At 38.2% G+C, this 22,196-nt stretch overlaps 1 protein-coding gene across 3 annotated transcripts in view; it reads left to right on the top strand.

The window, feature by feature from the left end:
• The window catches only part of kmt2a (lysine methyltransferase 2A), a 95,039-nt gene that overhangs the window by 46,566 nt on the left and 26,277 nt on the right, over positions 1-22,196 (top strand). For all 3 annotated transcript variants that reach the window (XM_031906667.1, XM_031906666.1, XM_031906665.1), the window contains 12 exons: positions 1,735-1,848; positions 1,974-2,158; positions 7,028-7,201; positions 8,032-8,142; positions 8,667-8,740; positions 11,781-11,971; positions 15,540-15,646; positions 16,868-17,005; positions 19,249-19,407; positions 19,602-19,719; positions 19,835-19,913; positions 20,585-20,757. In XM_031906667.1, coding sequence (XP_031762527.1) covers positions 1,735-1,848; positions 1,974-2,158; positions 7,028-7,201; positions 8,032-8,142; positions 8,667-8,740; positions 11,781-11,971; positions 15,540-15,646; positions 16,868-17,005; positions 19,249-19,407; positions 19,602-19,719; positions 19,835-19,913; positions 20,585-20,757 — 1,623 coding nt within the window. The remainder of the gene's footprint in view (positions 1-1,734; positions 1,849-1,973; positions 2,159-7,027; positions 7,202-8,031; positions 8,143-8,666; positions 8,741-11,780; positions 11,972-15,539; positions 15,647-16,867; positions 17,006-19,248; positions 19,408-19,601; positions 19,720-19,834; positions 19,914-20,584; positions 20,758-22,196) is intronic.

Here is a 22,196-nt window from a genome sequence, read left to right as displayed (position 1 = left end):
TATATATATATATTATATTATATATATATATTATATTATATATATATATATTATATTATAATATATAATATAATATATAATATAATATATTATATAATATTATATTATTATATAATATTATAATATATTATATTATAATATTATATTATATTATAATATTATATTATATTATAATATTATATTATAATATTATAATATTATAATATATTATAATATTATAATATATTATAATATTATAATATTATATTATAATATTATAATATTATATTATAATATTATATTATAATATTATATTATATTATATTATAATATTATATTATATTATATTATAATATTATATTATATTATAATATTATATTATATTATAATATTATATTATTTTATAATATTATATTATTTTATAATATTATAATATTATATTATAATATTATATTATAATATTATATATATATATAATATAAAAAAAATTTGATTAACAACTTTGTAACAGGAGCAATATATATATATTATAATATGGAAGGGGAGAAGGCATTTTAGTTTTTTTGTCCATGTCCTGCCTCCTGGTGAGAGGAGCTTAACCCTTTTCAGTTTCTGATTTGCATAAGTAGAAACCAATGATAATGCTACAGCAGCCTCTAGCTACTTCCTGTTTGGCAATTTTATGGTATAGAATAGTACTAAAAGCTTTCTTTTAGAACTCCCACTATTTGTGCCCATCTTACAGCCCTAATGTGTGTTTAAGGAATTTTCATGCCTTTTCACTATAAAGCAGGGGTCGGGAACCTTTTTGGCTGAGAGAGCCATAAACACCACATATTTTAAAATGTAATTCCGTGAGAGCCATACATTATGTTTGGCTGCGGGGCAAGGTAGGGTGGGTGCTAAGGATGCCGGATGCGATGCAGAGGAGGGCATGGCCTGCGCTCGGCGGATAGAAGACATGTTTTAAGGCTTAGAACATGTGTTCTATCCGCCGAGCGCAGGGGCAAGGTAGGGTGGGTGCCAAGGATGCCAGATGCGATGTGGAGAAGGGCGTGGCCTGCGCTCGGCGGATAGAATTTGTGTTATAAGGCATAGAACACGTCATCTATCCTCCAAGTGCAGGCCACCCCCCCCCGTTATTTTTTTTATTAAAGATTTGGCAGCGAGCCAGATGCAGCCATCAAAAGAGCCACATCTGGCTCCCGAGCCATAGGTTCCCTACCCCTGCTATAAAGGATGGACATAAATTTGCTTATATTTTCTGGTGAATACTTTTTTTCTAAACTAACCTTGTTATAAGAAATGTTGCATCTGTTTGTTACTTACAATGGGAGATTTTGACATCAAAATTTACTATATCCCAAGTTAATATTTTGCTGTTCGACATGTTTACAGTAGTAGTGTAATAATGTTTAATAATGTAATTTAATAATGCAAAGCTTAATATCAATAAGTAATTTAAGAATGTAATGTTTAAATTTCCAGTACAGTGAGGACTGTAACATAATAGGTACACATAAAATAAATAATGGTTGAAACACCTATGCCATATCTGATATGGCTGTTAATTGCAAAAAAAGATACTGTTTTATAAATATTATATAAACAAAATAATCATAATGTATAGATGCACTTTTATGTAACCACTACTGTAAAATGCTTTTTCTTATCTGGCATTTTAACAAAATTAAACTATAAGTGGGGGAGTGCATTTGACTCTTCTGTAGTTATATGTTAATCTGCTTCCAACAGGAAACTTCTGCCCTTTGTGTAATAAGTGCTATGATGATGATGATTATGAAAGCAAGATGATGCAGTGTGGGAAGTGTGACCGCTGGGTACATTCCAAATGTGAGAACCTGACAGGTGAGTCCATGAAAAAAAGACTTATGACTTAATTTATTATTATTTATGAAGATGTAAGCTTAATATCCAGTAGTAGTAAAATACTGTCAGAACATGCATTAAGTAATTTGTTGTCTATTTAACAGATGAAATGTATGAGATTCTCTCAAATCTTCCGGAAAGTGTGGCCTACACTTGTATAAACTGTACAGAGAGACACCCTGCTGAGTGGAGGATGGCACTGACAAATGAACTGCAGGCCTCCCTCAGATATGTACTAACAGCACTTCTGAATTCCCGTACCTCTAGCCACCTGCTGCGCTGTCGGCAGGTAAGACGCATGCAAAATGGTGGAAATCTGAAAATGTTTCTACAGCAGAAATATCCAGGCTGTCAGGTTGGGCCCCCAGGGAGTGTGAGATCGGTGGATGGCATTGTCTCACAACCTCTACAGGCTCTTTCAACAAATAGAAAGTAATAGAGTGGTGAAAATGGAGTGGGGAAAGTGGTTTGGACACCCTTCCAAATGGATTATTAAAGGGAAACCTATATATCCCTGTGCTTTGCAGGACTCTAAAATTTGTGCGATTTATCTTATTAAAACACATGGGTTTGTCCCTCGTTTCACAAGCAATCCTGTGTGATGACAATTTTCGGGTAATTGGTAAGATTATATCACATATACATACATAACAATAAAGCCCTTTCATAAAAGCTATACTTTTATGATACGTACTTCTGTATAACCCCAAATCGAAAAACTTAAGTGTTTCAGTTAGAAGCTGCTTTATTTCCTGACAGGTGATCTCTGAGGGAGCATCACAAAATCGTGACTTAAAATAAAAGATGTTAAAAGGCAATATTTACTTATATGTACTTATGAAGGTGGTGTTTGTTTGTTACAAAAGAGTCTCTGTTTTTTCTACCCATTTAGTCTTTAGTCAGGCGAAGACTCTTCTAAGTCTGAGAAAATAAGTTGTTGCCAGCAAAGTGGCACAGTGGTTAGCAATGCTTTCTTACAGTGCTGGGGTACTAAGTTCAGTTCCAGCCAGGGCATGTGTGTATGTTCTCCATGTGCTTGCACGGGTTTCCTCCCAAACAGGCAGGTTAACTGGATTCTGTTAAAATTCTGATAACAGTGTGTGTGTGATATAGTAAGTTCTGCCAGGGCCAGGACTGACAAGTGCTGCCAATCATGTTGGTTTTTTATAAATAAGGTTGCTAACTATTTAAACAGTGCTAAGGCAGGGTATAGATAATCAAGTTAACAGCTTCGATAGAACTTCATGAAAAGTGTTAATATACACTGGAAATACACACTCCTGCAAAAAAAAAAAAAAAAAAGATAAATCCTGTCAGAACTTTTATTTCAAAATTGTCATCTACACTATGTAGTTGAAAATCATGCAAAAACCTGTCTGCGGGGCGTGGTTTGATGGCTGCCTGAGACGGACGTGTTCTGAATGGGCCCCTGCTCTCGGGACTCGGTACCGACGCTACATTGACCTTTATTCAGCACAATGGGGAAAGCACAGAAGTCCTCTGGCCCCTCTGCACCCCCCAAAAACCAACAACACAAAAAAGGACAAAGAAATAGGTCACTTTTTCAATGAAAACCCTCCGTCACCCGATACAGACGAAGGATCCAAAATGGCGGACGAGACCCCAGAGTCAGAACACTCTCTTGACTCAGTGGATGTCCCCGCCACTACCTCTGTAAACAGCGCTGACCTGCTGAGCTTGATCGCTGCTTTACCACAGAAGGCAGACCTAGCGAAACTGATGTCCGACGTCCAAAAAAGCCAACCACAGGAAACCCAGGTAATTTAAAACAAAAATACAAACGTTAAACACAAAAATGGCTGACCTAGAGGAACGCTACTTTAACCTTACCCAAATAGTAACTGAGAACTCACAGAGACTAACTACACAACAGGGGCGACACATATTTAACTTATACCGCCTCCTTGAAGCTGCAGAATATAGGAATGTTATCAAAATAAACATAATACCCAGGATTCTATATGTATTCCAAACCCTCCCTCTACATATTCCAGAATCCATATTAGATTCAATCCAAGCCACTATTACCAGATTTATATGGCAGGGCAAAAAACCTAGACTTCGCTATAAAACACTAACAAAAGATAAAACGCAGGGAGGAGTATTGTTACCCGACTGTAGACTATATTACCTAGCCTCTGTACTGGGGCGTATTATTGATTGGTCCCACCATGCTGATACGAAGCGATCAGCGAGCGGATCTTCACCCGATACCCCTCCCCAATATCGCCACCCGTAGGTCGGGGTATCGGGTGAAGATCCGCTCGCTTGGCGACATCTGCCCGTGTATGGCCAGCTTTACTAATGAATACCCTTGCAATCTGGGATAAGTGTCGCTTAAAACATAAACTTACACAATTCCCATCTCCCCTCTTGCCACTAATTAACAATCCAGCCTTCCCCATGGGACAGCAACCAAATTACTTAGCAAACTGGTTGATAGAAGAAAACTTACAACTAATCCACTTTATTGATAAGGGAGAATTTATAGACAAACAGAAACTCCAAGCAATCAAACCATTCTCAAGCATAGACCACCTGAAATAAACACTACTACCAAAGCCTGGGAGGCACATCTACAATGGGCAGATCTTTATCCTCCTTTGAAGCATTAACTGCTATGTCACTACCACCCACACACACCATCTCCCAGCTATACAAAAACCTTAGACAATCACATACATTTGCAAAACCTACATTCCTTGAATCTTGGTCTAGAGATACGGGCATACAGTTCCAGGAGGAACAATTCAGCAACTTAATGAACAAATTACTTAAAAGCTCTAGATGCAGTAGAATTCAAGAAACAAATTACAAAATTGCCACAGGATGGTACTATACCCCATCTAAATTGAAAATAATCTATAAACATACTAGCGATATCTGCTGGAGATGCAACAAAGAAAAAGGCTCATTGCTACACATATTCTGGACGTGTCCACTTATCCAACCCTACTGGAAAAACATCAGAAAAGCAATATACCATATCACAAATATTGAAGTACCTAAAGTTCCTGAATATATTCTACTATTCCACATGGAAAAACCATTGTCCACCTTTAAAAACTCACTTGAACCGCACCTATTAAACGCAGCCAAAATACTGATACCGCAAATATGGAAACAAACTACTACTACAACATTGCAAGACTGGTACAAGAAAGTTGAAGAAATGTCTCTTTCATCCCCGGAACACTACAACGCTTACAGCACAACCTGGCTCCACCCCCCCCCCCCCCCTTATTCCTTCCCACACCCGCCTCCCCCTCATGGTTTAACCTAACAAATTGAAACATTGTATAATTTCGAATGAATACAATATGTAAGATGCAAATATGTGTACCTACCCCTCCTTGTTTTCCAATGTTACCCAAATCAATAAAAATCATATTGAGTAAAAAAAAAAACCTGGCTGCATTACTGTGCACACCCTTAAATATCCAAAGCTGCATTCAGAATCAACCAATCACATTCAGTCTCATCTCAAGTATTAGTTAGTATAAACACCAATTAAAGTGGCTCTGATTGAGCCAGATAAAGTTTGGCTGTTCTGTAGGATTATTTCTCTTGGTCTCATACTCCAAAAGGCATGGTCAACAAAAGAACCTTTTTTTAAATCATGAAAGGGGTCTAATCATTGAAAGGTTTCAGTCAGGACAGGGGTATAAAAACATATCCAAAGCACTAAACATTCCATGGAGCACGGTAAAAACAGTCATCAACAAGTGGACAAAATATGGCTCAATGGTGACTGTCCCACCAAGATTGATGAGAAGACATGGAGAAAACTGGTCAGGGAGACCACCAAGAAGCCTACAGCAATTTTAAAGGAGCTGCAGGATTTCTTGGCAAATATTGGTCGTTTGTTACATGTGACAACAATCCATGGTGTTCTTAATATGTCTGGTTCGTGGGGTAGGGTATCAAGAAGAAACCTTTACTTACAAAGACAAACATCCAAGCCTGGCTAAACTTTGCAAAAAGGTATACACAATCTCCCACAACCATGTGGAAAAAATGTATTATGGTCTGATGTGACCAAGGTTGAACTATTTGACCACAATTCCAAAAGGTATGTTTGTCATAAAAATAACACAACGCATCATTACAAGAACACCATACCCACAGTGATGCATGGTGGAGGCAGCATCATACTTTGGGGGCTGATTTTTTAAAGCTGGAACTGGCACTTTATTCAAGGTGGATGAAATCATGGAGAGCTCAAACGGTCAGTTTATTTTGTCACAAAAACCTTCAAGCATCGGCTAGGAAGCTGAAGATGAAGGGAGACTTCACCTTTAAGAATTACAATGTGGTTTCACAAAAGGAGGAGGGGCCCAGCCAAAGCCCAGAACTTAATCCGAATGAAAATCTGTTGGGGGACTTGAAGATAGCTGTGCACAGAATATGCCCTCACAATTTGATAGATCGGCAAAAAAATTTTGCAGGAGTGGACAAAAGTTGCCAAGTCCAGATGTGCCAAACTGATAGACTCTTACCCAAAAAGAGTGCTGTAATGAAATCAAAAGGTGCTTCAACCAAGTATAAGTTTAGGGGGTGTGCACATTAATGGAACCAGGTTTTTGTATGATTTATTTTTTCCTTATTTTCACTAAAATGGTTTGATTGTTTTTTTATAGGTTTCAATTTTGCAATAAAGGTGGAATAAGTTCTGGCATGATTTTTATATCTGCTTTTTTATTTATTTATTTATTTACACAGAAATCTGACAGTTTGCATGGGTGTGTAGACTTCTTATATCTAGTGTATGCAAGGCATAAAATATGTTCAACATAAGCCCAAATCATTAAACTCAGGTTAAACAAGAGGTTTATATAGCCCTTTGAAACCTTTGTATTCTGACTTATTGTTTCCCATCAATGTTATATGTTGTCCAGTTAGAGGGCAGTACTCAGCAGACCTGTATGAATTGGTGCCCGTGTGTATTTAGTATAAATGCTTTATTTCTTTGACCAGATACTGACTATTGCTTGTTTGTGTGCTGTGTTTTTTTTTTTTTTTCAATTGGAACAGGGTTCCGTCAAGTAGCTTATAGATTGTGGAACTAGCCTGCTTTTAAACTAAACTATAATCTACCTTTTACAATATCTTTACATTTTCTCTCTCTTTTACGCAGGCAGCAAAACCACCTGATTTAAATCCAGAACCAGATGAGAATATGCCATCCCGTAGCTCTGCTGAAGGACCAGACCCTCCTATTCTGACTCAGGTCGGCAAGCAAGATGAGCAGCCACCTCTCGATCTAGAGGGAGTTAAAAGGAAAATGGACCACGGCAAGTACAAATCAGTGGTACGTTATCATAGGGATCTTCTCAAAGCTTTTGTATTTTGAATGTTATGCCTTTTGTAATTCAACATAACTTGAGGCTTTTTTAGTCAATTGATTGCATCTTACTGTTTGTAACCATTATTTTAATTTGCATAGCTCAATGTTATACTAAAAAGGTTGTAAAAGAAAAATTTTTATGCTTTTGGTAAAGATTAAGGAAAAGCCGTCTACCATGGTTGAAAAAATTATTCTCTTCTTTAAGGGGTGGTTCACCTTTAAGATAACTTTTAGTATGTTATAGAATGTACTATTTCTAGCAAATTCATCTTCATTATTTTTTATTTTTTTTTTATAGTTCTTAAATTAGTGTGGTAGTGGTGTGCAGGTTGCCCGAAACAATGCAGGTTTGCCTACACAAGATTTGCGGTTCCAGAGGGGGGTTCAGGCCAAACTCTTTCTTCTGCCCTCCCCGCCTGTGACTTTACTGTGCCCCACTTTCGCCTCCAGCATCCTCTATAGGTCTATAAATAGAGGCGGATTGCCAGGGGGGGTGGGAGTGGGCAGATTCGGTTTGGCAGGTAGAATTTTAGTTGATCCACACACCACATAATATGACCTTAAAAATAAAAACTTTTTTTTTCTCTTTTTTTCATATATTCTTATTTTTTGCACAATGTTTACACAATTTTAATTTTAGAAACCCTCACTTACATCATGTTTATTTGAAACAAACTATTTTAGAGAAAACAATGTTGCATTGTGTTGGTGTTTGTAATGTGAAAATAATGGAAGTTACCACCAAAATGTAATATTGCCTTTTATCTATTCTAAAAATGTTATTCCTCCTTTAGCTGGAGATGAGTGATGACATTGTGAGAATTATCCAGGCTGCGATGAATGCAGATGGGGGCCAGCCAGAGCTGAAGAAGGCAAACAGTATGGTGAAATCTTTCTTTACAAGGGTGAGCAAGAGTTTAGCTGTCTGTACTGCAGCAACAAAACAGTTCTAAGCTGTAGATCAGGAAAAGGGTTCATGCTTAAGTTGTGCATAGTAGGAATGTGCTCAGTTGTCCACTAAGTGTAATCAGTGGAGTGGAAATTCAGTTCTTAACTCCTGAAGTGTATTTTGCTCGAAAATAAGCTACCTTGTTTAAGCAGCTCTCCTGTACATAACACAACTGATCGATCCAGGAAAGCAGTCAGTACCCAACTATAAGTAGTGATGTCACCACAGTGATTAATCAGTCCCATGCCTGGTACTGAGTATTATCACAGTAACCAGGAGATTCAAGATGTCAAAGATGGGCAGGAAGCAAAATGAAATGGTACCAGGGCTCCTATAAAACATAGGAAAGGATTAGGATTATAATTTCTATCATAATCATAATTATTATCCTCTATTCTTATAGTGCCTTTTATGCTCTTTCTAGAAATTTGCATCTTTCCTTGCTTTTGTATTCTAATATGTAGTTTTCCTTCCCACTAGCAAATGGAGCGTGTTTTTCCATGGTTTAGTGTGAAGAAGTCAAGGTTTTGGGAGCCTAACAAAGTTACTAGCAAGTAAGTACAATAAAAGAAAAGGTAAAAAAATCACTGAAAAACTGCCATTGTCAGCTTGCTTTAATGGTGATATGCTTTCCATTTATGGTATCTCAGCAGGTTTTAAAGGGGATCTGTCACAGTAAGAAATAGTTCCAAACTGTATTTTGTCATGTAAATCTAGCAAAGTAAACCTTACTTTCACTAAAACATTTATTGAAATTTTTTTTCCTTCCTTCTCTTTGAATCCACAATTTGAGCATACAGGCATATAGTGAGGAGTGAGGGGGCTTGTGAGGATGTCAGTGATGTGAAGGAACTGCACAAATGAAAGTAAAAGTGATTACTGTCCCTTGAGGCATAGAGGTAGGGAAGTGAAAGTATGTTATTTAAATAGGTTTATTATTTTAAGTGTGGATGCTTAAAATCTGCAGTTATTGATCAAGGCTTGGAATTAAATTTCATTTTGTGGCTGAGGTGTTTTTTTTGTTTTTAAGAAGGAAAGGATAATAAAGAGTTAATCTCAATCTGCAGGCATACCTTCAGTTGTCTCAATAGTGCCCTTAAGTCTCCCCATATTTCTCCTATTCAGAAGATCTGAAGCCAAACAGGAAGAAAAAACGCTGAGCTGTGTAAAGAAAGTTCCCATAATGCCTCACTCCTGCACAGACACCCAGACCAAGTGAACATGCTCAGTTAGTAAGACTGAGTCAGCTTCCTGCTGATTGGCTCAGATCCACATTCCTAAGGGGGGGGGGGTGAGTTCTTAGCATTCTTGAGGGAGGGGGATCAGGAAAGAGCAGAGAACAGAAAGCTGCATGTCTCTGGCACAGGAATTACAGACACAACTAATCTTTTTTCAGAGAAGTCAGTGCAGTGTTTCTGTGAGTGCTTATTGCTGTACTTACATAGACCTTTCTGATAAAGCTTACTTAGTTTTTACCTTTCTTTCTCCTTTAAGCATTACATTTGTGGCAATTGAAAGGTGCGCAAAAGTTGTCCAACAAACCTGAAGAATACCTATACCTTCCATAATGTGTTTGTAGTCAATAATATCTGCTGGAATTATGCAAACCAATGGCAATGCAGTACATTACTTTAAGTAGTAATTCCAAATTCATTTCTGGTGTGTTTGTCAAGCAAAATAAACTTCACTTACACTATATACAGTGGTGAGAAAAACTATTTGCCCCCTTCCTGATTTCTTATTCTTTTGCATGTTTGTCACACTTAAATGTTTCTGCTCATCAAAAACCGTTAACTATTAGTCAAAGATAACATAATTGAACACAAAATGCAGTTTTTAAATGAAGGTTTACGTTATTAAGGGAGAAAAAAAACTCCAAATCTACATGGCCCTGTGTGAAAAAGTGATTGCCCCCCTTGTTAAAAAATAACTTAACTGTGGTTTATCACACCTGAGTTCAATTTCTGTAGTCACCCCCAGGCCTGATTACTGCCACACCTGTTTCAATCAAGAAATCACTTAAATAGGAGCTACCTGACACAGAGAAGTAGACCAAAAGCACCTCAAAAGCTAGACATCATGCCAAGATCCAAAGAAATTGAGGAACAAATGAGAACAAAAGTAATTGAGATCTATCAGTCTGGTAAAGGTTATAAAGCCATTTCTAAAGCTTTGGGAATCCAGCGAACCACAATGAGAGCCATTATCCACAAATGGCAAAAACATGGAACAGTGGTGAACCTTCCCAGGAGTGGCCGGCCGACCAAAATTACCCCAAGAGCGCAGAGACAACTCATCCGAGAGGCCACAAAAGACCCCAGGACAACATCTAAAGAACTGCAGGCCTCACTTGCCTCAATTAAGGTCAGTGTTCACGACTCCACCATAAGAAAGAGACTGGGCAAAAACGGCCTGCATGGCAGATTTCCAAGGCGCAAACCACTTTTAAGCAAAAAGAACATTATGGCTCGTCTCAATTTTGCTAAAAAACCTCTCAATGATTGCCAAGACTTTTGGGAAAATACCTTGTGGACCGACGAGACAAAAGTTGAACTTTTTGGAAGGTGCGTGTCCCGTTACATCTGGCGTAAAAGTAACACAGCATTTCAGAAAAATAACATCATACCAACAGTAAAATATGGTGGTGGTAGTGTGATGGTCTGGGGTTGTTTTGCTGCTTCAGGACCTGGAAGGCTTGCTGTGATAGATGGAACCATGAATTCTACTGTCTACCAAAAAATCCTGAAGGAGAATGTCCGGCCATCTGTTTGTCAACTCAAGCTGAAGCGATCTTGGGTGCTGCAGCAGGACAATGACCCAAAACACACCAGCAAATCCACCTCTGAATGGCTGAAGAAAAACAAAATGAAGACTTTGGAGTGGCCTAGTCAAAGTCCTGACCTGAATCCTATTGAGATGTTGTGGCATGACCTTAAAAAGGCGGTTCATGCTAGAAAACCCTCAAATAAAGCTGAATTACAACAATTCTGCAAAGATGAGTGGGCCAAAATTCCTCCAGAGCGCTGTAAAAGACTCGTTGCAAGTTATTGCAAACGCTTGATTGCAGTTATTGCTGCTAAGGGTGGCCCAACCACTTATTAGGTTCAGGGGGCAATTACTTTTTCACACAGGGCCATGTAGGTTTGGATTTTTTTTCTCCCTAAATAATAAAAACCCTCATTGAAAAACTGCATTTTGTGTTTACTTGTGGTATCTTTGACTAATAGTTACATGTGTTTGATGAGCAGAAACATTTTGTGTGACAAACATGCAAAAGAATAAGAAATCAGGAAGGGGGCAAATAGTTTTTCACACCACTGTAAGTGATCTTGTCACCTTTAGTGACAAGTAATGGTTATGGATTGGGTTTCATGTTTAATTTGAAAAGGACTTTTGTTATACAGCTTTTTATGTCTGTGTGGAAGGTCCCCTTTAAAACCTAATTTTTAGCCAAAATCATTGATTGCTTATTTTTTTCAAAGACCAGTTTATAGCATGTTGTAGTTAGGATGGCTAAAACTTTTGGTATGCTTGGAATCATTTGTAGTGAATCATTCTTGTTTTCCTTTTGCTATAAACTGTCTTCTTTTACAGCAGCAGCATGTTGCCCAATGCAGTGCTTCCCCCATCTCTGGACCACAACTATGCTCAGTGGCAGGAAAGGGAAAACAGATTGGCAATGCAGCCAGTGCTGATGAAGAAAATAATCCCTGCTCCAAAGCCTAGATCTCCAGGGGACCCAGAATCTCCACAGCCAGTACAACCATCAACCCCACCAGCACCAAGTGAGTGAGCAATAGCTCAACTCTTCAGTAATTAAGTGACCGTTTGTACCAAAAATACTAAAGAAGGGTTTTTTATGATTAAAATGTAGCATACTTTTAATTAAAATTGATATCTCAAGATTTATAAAATCATGTGTTCATATCTCGAGCTAACGCACAATGCAAGGCAGTACTTTATTTGTTTTAACAGCTGCTGAGTTATTGTCTAGAGTTACATAGTTTGTTAGCCCCAAAATACCCCCAAATCCACCTTATTGAAGAAGGTCCCTAACACACTATAGTGTACAACAGTGTTCCCCAACCAGTGGCTTGGATGTTGGATGTTGCTCCCAGTGGCCTCAAAGCAGGTGCTCATTTTTGAATTTCTGGTAAAGAGACAAGTTTTGGTTGCATAAAAACCACGTATAATGCCAAACAGAGCCTTCTGTAGGCTAGCAGTCCACATAGGGGTTATTAAGTAGCCAATTTCTACCTCCATGAACCTTTTTCATGCTTGTGTTGCTCCCCAACATTTTTTCAATTTAAATGTGGCTCACGGGTATAAAAGGTTGGGGATCCCTGGTGTACAAAATGCATTTATGTTAATTCTACCAAAGAGCATAACCTTGCTTCTATGAAGATTTAATCTTATTTGCCAATTTGCTACCAGTTATCTGCATGGAACTTATAGTTTCACACAATTTAGTATCATAAGCAAAAATGGACATAGTACCTACAATCAATGTTACCTCTTATTTACACTTGGCTTTTCATGCAAAATTACCACAATTTATTGTGTGTGCTGTCCTCAAAATTTGTGTACGAGCACACAGGGCCGGGCCAAGGTATTTTGGCACCATAGGCAAGGGCTTCAATCAGCCCCCCCCCCCCCCCCCCCCCATTACAATTTCACACCTTACCATTATATGGTTTAAAAATTTTTTTTTTAACTCTTTTTTTTTTTTTTTCTACAGAACTTATCTGTTATCTGCTATGTAACCTGTGCCTTTTCTCCTTTTTTCCAGCTTGAATGGCTGACCCCGTGGCTACACAGCAGCTTATTATATAAATTATAGTAGTGTTACTGTAGCAAACACACCAGTTTTACCAGTGCAGGGCAACAGTGCATTATATTTTTATTACTTTAAAGTTCTTTCATTTTTTGGTGTTACTGTTCCTTTAAAGTGGTCCCTAGCACCCATATAGCTGCTGGAAATGTTTGGAGAGCTGCTAAACAAAAATCTACATAATTGAAAAAATCACAAAAAAAATCAAGACCAACTGCAAATTGTCACTATCTACATCACAGAATGGTAGACACAACACAGAGCAGGACATGTGCCAGCAGCCAAGCCAGCCCTCATATTGCCCCCCATCTGTACTGTGCCAGCAGCCAAGCCCCCCCTCATATTGCGCCCCCAGGCCCCAGCATCTGTACCTGTGTCAGCAGCCAAGCCACCCCTCATATTGCCCCCCATCTGTACTGTGCCAGCAGCCAAGCCCCCCCTCATATTGCCCCCCATCTGTACTGTGCCAGCACCCAAGCCACCCCTCATATTGCGCCCCCAGGCCCTAGCATCTGTACCTGTGCCAGCAGCCAAGCCACCCCTCATATTGCCCCCATCTATACTGTGCCAGCAGCCAAGCCAGCCCTCATATTGCGCCCCCACGCCCCAGCATCTGTACCTGTGTCAGCAGCCAAGCCACCCCTCATATTGCCCCCATCTGTACTGTGCCAGCAGCCAAGCCACCCCTCATATTGCGCCCCCAGGCCCCAGCATCTGTACCTGTGTCAGCAGCCAAGCCACCCCTCATATTGCCCCCCATCTGTACTGTGCCAGCAGCCAAGCCCCCCCTCATATTGCGCCCCCAGGCCCCAGCATCTGTACCTGTGTCAGCAGCCAAGCCACCCCTCATATTGCCCCCCATCTGTACTGTGCCAGCAGCCAAGCCCCCCCTCATATTGCCCCCCATCTGTACTGTGCCAGCACCCAAGCCACCCCTCATATTGCGCCCCCAGGCCTAGCATCTGTACCTGTGTCAGCAGCCAAGCCACCCCTCATATTGCCCCCCATCTGTACTGTGCCAGCAGCCAAGCCCCCCCTCATATTGCCCCCCATCTGTACTGTGCCAGCAGCCAAGCCACCCCTCATATTGCCCCCCATCTGTACTGTGCCAGCAGCCAAGCCACCCCTCATATTGCGCCCCCATCTGTACTGTGCCCAGGCCCGGATTTGTGGAGAGGCCACAAAGGCCCGGGCCTAGGGCGGCAGAAGCTTAGGGGCGGCATAAATACTGTTAAAACTAAAAAAAAAACTAAAAAAAAATTTTTTTTCCTTTAATATGCACCCCCAAGTGATTGCGCCCTAGGCAGGCGCCTACTCTGCCTACCCCTAGTTCCGGCCCTGCGAGCACACAGCTTAGAGGGAACAGTGTCTGCAATGCTAAAGTCATTAATAAATTTAAAAGGCAGAGGACCAAGCACAGACCCTTGCGGTACCACTAGCAACACTAGTCCAATTAGAAAATGATCCATTTACCAACACTTCCTAATCTATTTTTTAGCAAGTTTTTTTCTATCCAAGTACAAATAGTATGTTCAAGGCCAATATTTCATAGTATAATCAGTAATCTTTTGTGTGTTACTTCATCAAATGATCCCATAAGCTGCCACTAAAATGTTAGGCTACAGCTCACCATCTCATAGAAGTCAATAAAATTTGGCAATATCATTTTATGGTTGTGCAAAAAACTCTGCTGGCACAAAAGTTCATTATTGTGATTTGCAATGTATTTAAGGATCTTAACCCTCATTGCCCCTCCAAAAGCTTTTCTACCGCTGATGTTTAACAGGCCTATAGTTTTCAGGCTGAGAACAGGAATCCTTATTGTATAGCAATCACAAAGCTAAGTGCTTTTAGTATCCTGGGACAAGCTAAAAGGGTTGAGGAGACCGCCTCATACGTATGCAAATAAGTCATAAAGGGATTCTGGGAACAAATTCCTTTAGGCTCTTAGAAAAGTCCCATTTACATCGGCTTGTCCCATTTACATGGGTTTATCCTATAGACTAATGCTTACCCACTGGGTTTTCAATGCAAAACTACAGACCGGTTTCGCCCTTCTTGGGTCTCCTCAACCTCACGCTTGTTCGTGAATCCCCACCCTGCACTACACTGATGAGCCCCAAGAAGGGCGAAACGGGTCTGTAGTTGGGAATCTGATCAGCTATGATCTTGGCTTTTGCATTGAAAACCCAGTGGGTAAGCATTAGGGCCATTTATCAAGACTGGGCAAATGTACTTGTGGGCAGTAACCAATGGCAGCCAATCCGATTGTTGCATTCTTTGTTCAATCTGCAGCTGGCTGAAAAACAGCCTAGTATAGTCTTCACCCAGTCTTGATGAATGAGCCCTACTCTTTTATAGGCGTTTCTGATTTATAAAGTTTCATTTATGGGTTGACCTTCTCTCTGTAATGCTAGTTATCGTTTCCCTCATATGTTTGCATTTTTACAGATGAAAGGATGACAAGATCTGTTTGTTATAGAATGAATTTCCACATGATGCTCTCTTTGTTTTGTCTGCAGCCACAGAGCTCAACAGGGAGGAGAGTCCAGAACTTCCTCCTCCACCAGGGTTGGAAGATAACCGGCAGTGTGCTTTGTGCCTAAAGTATGGTGATGACAATGCCAATGTAAGCATAAAGCATTTTTTTTTTTTTACACAGACTTCTCAATCCACAGGTTCTCTGACAAACTGTTTCCCTATATCACTAAAGGTGACCATAGATGCATGGATGTTATCCATTTTATACTTTGCCTTGTTGATCGGACATTAAAGAAATTTTTTATTGGGTGCCTTTGAATGCACCTGAACATCTGCAAATTTTAATGCTGAATCATCAGATAGAAATTTAATACTTTTGTGTCTACCTGCACATCTGACGATTCATCTTTTAACGTTAGTAGAGAAAACAGATGATCTTTCCTGTGACCAGTGGTTGCAGGATTGCAGGAAAGATTGTAATTGTAACATATGGCCACCTTTAGGCTGACAGTCTAATGTAAACCTTCCCTCACTTTGTTCCATTGTTACCCAATTGATTCTGGGACTTGAAATTCCTCTGCTTTCCATAGTAGGCAGTCTTTAAATTCTCTGAAAAGCAGAGCAACTTGATAGTATCTATTGCTATAGTTTTCGTTGATTGATCAAATATGCCTAAAGCTTCTCGTGATATAACAGCACTATAGATATAAAGGGAAAGTAAAATCTCTTAATTGTTTTTTTTGTTTTTTTTTGTTTTTTTTTTTTTTAAGTGCTGTGGAATGATTATCCGTTATACACAAACAGATATTATGCTAACATGGTATAATAAGAAAAGAGTGCAGTGTATTGTTTTTTTTTCTTTTTACTTGTCAGGGTAATAGTGGTTTGTAAGGTTATTTTGCTCCTAATGCAGTTGCAGCTGTTTTGGTAAACTATAGGCTAATGCCACACTAGCCAAAAAACGCTTGCCAAAAATACGCTCCTACCTGTGCCTGCACCCGAATGAATGAAATACGCTCAAGTGCAGCACATGTAGCGGGAAATCTGCATAAAAATGTGAGACTTTGCATTGTTTTGCATTTTTATGCACATTTCGGCTACATGTGCCTTGCACCCAAGCGTATTCCATTTATTTGGCCCAGACTGATATTTTTCTTAAATAGCCTTATGTTCTGACAGCAAGGTGAGCTGGGGAGAGTTCATATTTTTATTTCTTTTTTTTTACTGCTTCTCTGACCGTGTTCCTTCATTGGCTACTATACCAACAGTGTTGGTGATTTCAACATTGAATTATAGCATAAAAAGTAAACTGAAGTATACTATATTGCTGCCTTTTAATTTTTAAAATATTTGAATTCTACTTTAACAGGATGCTGGTCGGCTGCTTTATATAGGACAGGATGAGTGGACACATGTAAACTGTGCCTTGTGGTCAGCAGAGGTATTTGAAGATGATGATGGCTCTCTAAAAAATGTTCACATGGCTGTTATCAGAGGCAAGCAGCTGGTAAGTACTGTAGCAATAGCATGCCAAATGCTAGAACCTGTGTGCATTTACCATCACAAGATGAGAGGCAGAATCCCCCCCCCCCCCCAAAAAAAAGAAAATTAACAGTTAACATTCAGATTTAAAAATACATTTGGTATAATTTTGAATGCAAATGGACCCCCCTTCATATTCTGTGCCTTTAAATACAATTCACAAAGGTATTTGCAACTGTACACTGTTTTTTCAGCGTATAGTTGTTATAGTGGCAATATGCTGATTCAGCCTGCTTCAGTGAATTGTGTACAAGGTGCAAAGTTTAGGGCACACAGAAGCAAGGAAGCTTGGAACATGCCTTTAAGAAAATGATATTCTCATTATTTGACTAACTTTAATAAATTCATAACCGAAGGTCTGTGAATTTCAAAGTGGATATACCAGAATTACCTCTATGGTGTGGAGAGCTCCAGGGAAGAGAATTCAAGCTTGCTTGGATAGGGGCATTATCACTTTTTTTTAAAATAGTTGTTTTTCTTTTAGGGCTAAAGTACAAGGGAGCTTTTGATCAAATGATGTGGGTCAGATTTTATGTGACTCACAAATCTTGTTACACAACAGCATGCAATAGCACAAGATTTTGATCCGATCCCCACAGCTGTAATGCAAGTTGGCTCAGATAAAACAGATGGAGTGTTTTTTTATGTATCCGCATCAGGCAGTTAGTGTATTTAAATGAAAAAAAAAAAAGTCTTTCAAACACCATCAGATTTAATCTTGTCGGATGCATACAGAGCATGCAGCGTTCCCTTCCTACAGGTGTCTCATGTTGGATGGCAAATCTTCCATGTAGTTTACACATGACATTTTTCATTCAGTCCCATTATTTTTTAACTTCTTGACTTGTAGGATGCAATCTGTCGATCCAATACCATCTTACAAAATCTTACAAAGAACCACCTTTCAAAATGGAATGGATTCCCATTATGTTAAGGTGTATCCATATAAATGGCCCACCCTGTAGAAAGAATAATTTATCTCATGATTTATCATGTGAAAATTTATGGATGAGATTAAATTTAAGGAGAAAATTTTTTTATTCTAATTCAGTTCCAGTTTTTTCCTCATAGACTAAATAGAGTTTTAAATATAGAGTTTTAATGTGATAAATCATGAGAAGTTTTTCTGAATTGAATTGCACCTCAAATTGTATTTCGTCCATCAGTTTTCACGTGATAAACCTATTTCTCACTGAACTAAATCTGGCCCAATGTCTTGCTGCTTTAGATTTTATATTTAAATATTATGTTTTCAATTCTTTTTAAGATTAACTGCAAAACCTCTATAGTTTTCTTAAGGTTACAATCTGACCTTAAGGAGTCTATGGTAGGAGAGAATGCAGATAATAAGGAAAGGGCCTCCTCTGTGAAAAAATGAGAGCATATTTATGAAAATGTTTTAATAGGGTCACAATCAATAAAGTGTATATAGGCCTATTTAATGGGGGGAAAAGCTCATTATACATCATAGAAGCCCTACAGAGCACCAGTTAATGAACAGCACATCCACATTACTGGGCGTAGCTCCCCCAACAGGGGACATCTAATGCATGTTTATAACATTCTAAAGGTAGGGCCATTCAGTTGTATCAAAGGCTTTTCTTTTCTAAAGAAGACATCAGCTGTAGCCCACTTGTGTGGTATTTTTGTTGACTCGAGTCTGCACAAATTAATGTTGAGCACCCATCTGCTCTAAGCAGCATCATACCTTTAGGAGGTAATTTATATTACAGGCAGCTCCATCTTAATTTCCCAGTTATAACTGGTAAAGCAAGTTTAGTTTCTGTGTACTGTGCTTAATGAAGGTGGTTGCAACTGCTTTAATATGGCCGTGTTAAACTAAATGGGTGTAGCTAAATTTGAGTTTAGAGAGAATTCCATCTTTTCATGTGAGTAGACTATATTGCTTACCTCCACAGATACAAATAGAAAATTATCTATGAAATATCAGGCTCTGGCATGTAATTACTTGTATACAGTAACTGCAGAACACAGATGGAGTATGTTTTTCCTTCCGCCCTCAAATATATGCAGATAGGAAGTGAATGAATAGCTATGCCTTCATGTTTGTGCAGTATTCAAGAAAAAAAATCTTAACATATTTAAATAGGGTCTGCATGTCAGCATTTGTAGATGTTTCATATCGCTCTTAACGTTTATTTTCTATCAAGAATAATTCTTACTTCCCACTGTTTCTTTTTTACTTAGCGTTGTGAATTGTGCCTAAAGTTGGGTGCCACAGTTGGCTGCTGCCTAACTTCTTGTACTAGCAACTACCATTTTATGTGCTCACGGAAAAAGAACTGTGTATTCTTAGAAGACAAAAAGGTTTACTGCCAGAAACACAAGGATTTAATTAAAGGAGAGGTGAGTGAATAGTCACAGTGGTGTGTTTTGAAATTTGTTAAGACTTTGTGCTATATTTTGGTAGCTATGACGATTTTGTGAGTTTGTGTATAAATATTTCAGCTTAATGCTATTATATGTACACTTCACTCATTACAGGTAATAACATACAATATCTTAAAGTACTTTTTGTAAGCAGCTTTCTTTTTCTTCAGATTGTTTCTGATAATGGCTTTGAGGTCCTACGGAGAGTTTTTGTTGATTTTGAAGGGATCACCCTACGCAGAAAGTTTCTAAATGGGTTGGAACCAGATAATATCCACATAATGATTGGTAAATTGTCATACTACCCTTCTTTTGCAGTTGTTCTTTTTCCACTCCTATTCACTCATTATTCCAAATTCCTCCCTTTTTACCTTTCCTACATGACTTTTTGCTTCTGTTTTAGGTTCCATGACCATTGACTGCCTTGGAATTCTGAGTGATCTCTCAGACTGTGAGCAGAAACTTTTCCCCATTGGATATCAGTATGTGTTTTTATTTATAATCTGGTATACTTGTACAGTATTTTTCTGTGTTTAGAATATCCCAAATCGCATAAGGCATCCACCCCCACCTTGGGATAGCAGTGAACTCGGCTCTAGAGGAACAAAGCAGTGTCCCCCTTTGAAAGGGACTTAGTACTCTGCATAACTCATATAGCAAAGAGCAATATTGTGTAACTTTAATGGTACTATGTCCCTGATAAAAGACCTTTTAAGTCTTTTTATTGCAGAAATAGCTAATTTATAAGCATATTAACAGGTGTGCTTTCTGCATGTTTCATTTAAATTTTCCACATATGGTTCTTGGCTCTGTTACTATTAGGAAGGCATTCTACTTTCATAGGAGTACCTTATACAGAATTTTCCCTTGAATGTTTAATAATTAAATGATAAAGTTGGTCATACACAGGCCAAAGTTGGTTGTTAACTGGCCTACTCCAGACCAGCTTGACAGCTTATTGGCCTATATATTGGGCACTGCTTGCTTAGAACCAAATGGGTGTTATAAGGATATTTGGTGCTGAAGAGTATAGTTGATGGGCCGATGTGCTACAGTATATATACATGTTTTTTTGCATCCATTGTTTGTATTGCATGATGCTATTCACATGTTTTATAAAGTTTGGCTGAATAATTTAATATATTGTCCTTAGGTGTTCCCGTGTGTACTGGAGTACAACAGATGCCCGTAAGCGTTGTGTGTATACATGCAAGATTCTTGAATGTCGCCCTCCACCTGCTGATCCTGATATTAACAGCACAGTACAACATGAGGAGAACCGCACAATTGCACACAGCCCCCAAAGCCTCCATAGTGATGTACAGGGTGAGTAACAATGTCAGATGTTGTTTTTACTCTTCTTACACTTTTTTCACACTATATTTTAATTCTTGAGCCATGAGCCAGTCAAAAAAAACTTGCTGTTTTATGTAGCATTGGTGGCAAAGGCAAAAATAGTATATACATGTTCTAAAAAAAAATACATAATGAAATCATAATGTTGATCATGCCTAGATATTCATGCAACACGTTCCTCAGATCTTTCCTCTCTTCTTGACCGTGCAACTCATTTCTCATATGCAGGGTAAAGTGATACAGAATAGGCATCAAAGTTCTTCTCTTTCTAGAGAGGGAACAGTGAAATAAGTCATCAGATAGAGTGTAAAATTTTAACAGAAAGATCAGTAAAAAGAATTTAGAAAGAAAATTAACATCATCCATTAGTGAAGTAGTCCACTTCCACCTGAACAAAACCAGTCCATCTCGAAAACAAAGCTGGGGAATGCATTTCCCCCAGAACGAGGGAGACTTCCTTTTTTTTTTTTTTCTTTTTTCCCTTCTAGTTCTAGTTTTTTTTTTTTTAAAACTAGTTTAATCAAGCTAGTTGCCTTTTGGGTTGAGATTACACATCATATTACTGAATTACACAGTATTCAAGTCAGCCTCACAGAGCTTCAGACACTGGTAAGCCTAATCGTAAAATCTTTTGACATTTACATTCTAAATGTTTTAGGCAATATTATTTGTAGCAGTTCAATCATGTAATGTTGGGCAAATGCATACTGCCTAACAAAGCAAGGTTGGGAATGAAAAATTTTATATTCCATGCAACTCCAGTGGGTCCTTGCACTACAAGACAAAGAATTCAGACGTCTCCCACTATTTATTATATTTTATATAAATATTTGGCAACATGTTATTATAACACATGTACATAAAATTTAATAATAACTTTAATCGAATGCAGAAACTATACTAAATGTGAATATGAACTTGTGTGGTTGGGCTGCACCCTTATTACTGTACTATATTGTCATTGAAGGAAAAGTCAACCCAAAGCAAACCTAAGCAACTTTGCAATATACATTCTTAATAAATTTGCAGTGGTTTTTTACTTTATATATATATATATATATATATATATATATATATATATATATATATATATATATATATATATATATATATATATATATATATATAAATTGCCATTAGAAATAGTGTTTGCCAGTCCTTTTCTATTCTCTGCTCTGGTGGTTCTGGCATTTGAAACAATGTAACACAAGGCAGCAGATTGACAGACCTGTTTTTGCTGGAGGAGACGGACCTTTGCAACATTGTCTAAAATAATGTTCAGCAAATTCTACTTTCAATAACCATTAATAACCATTAATTTACAAATAACTTTTAAAGCACTAACATTTTTAATAAATTCAGTTGCTTGGAATTATATTATCTTTTATTAGGAAAAAAAATATTTTTGG

The sequence above is a fragment of the Xenopus tropicalis genome, chromosome 7, assembly GCF_000004195.4.
Source record: "Xenopus tropicalis strain Nigerian chromosome 7, UCB_Xtro_10.0, whole genome shotgun sequence".
Classification (NCBI taxonomy): Eukaryota; Metazoa; Chordata; class Amphibia; order Anura; family Pipidae; genus Xenopus; species Xenopus tropicalis.
This window is presented reverse-complemented; position numbering and strand designations above follow the sequence as displayed.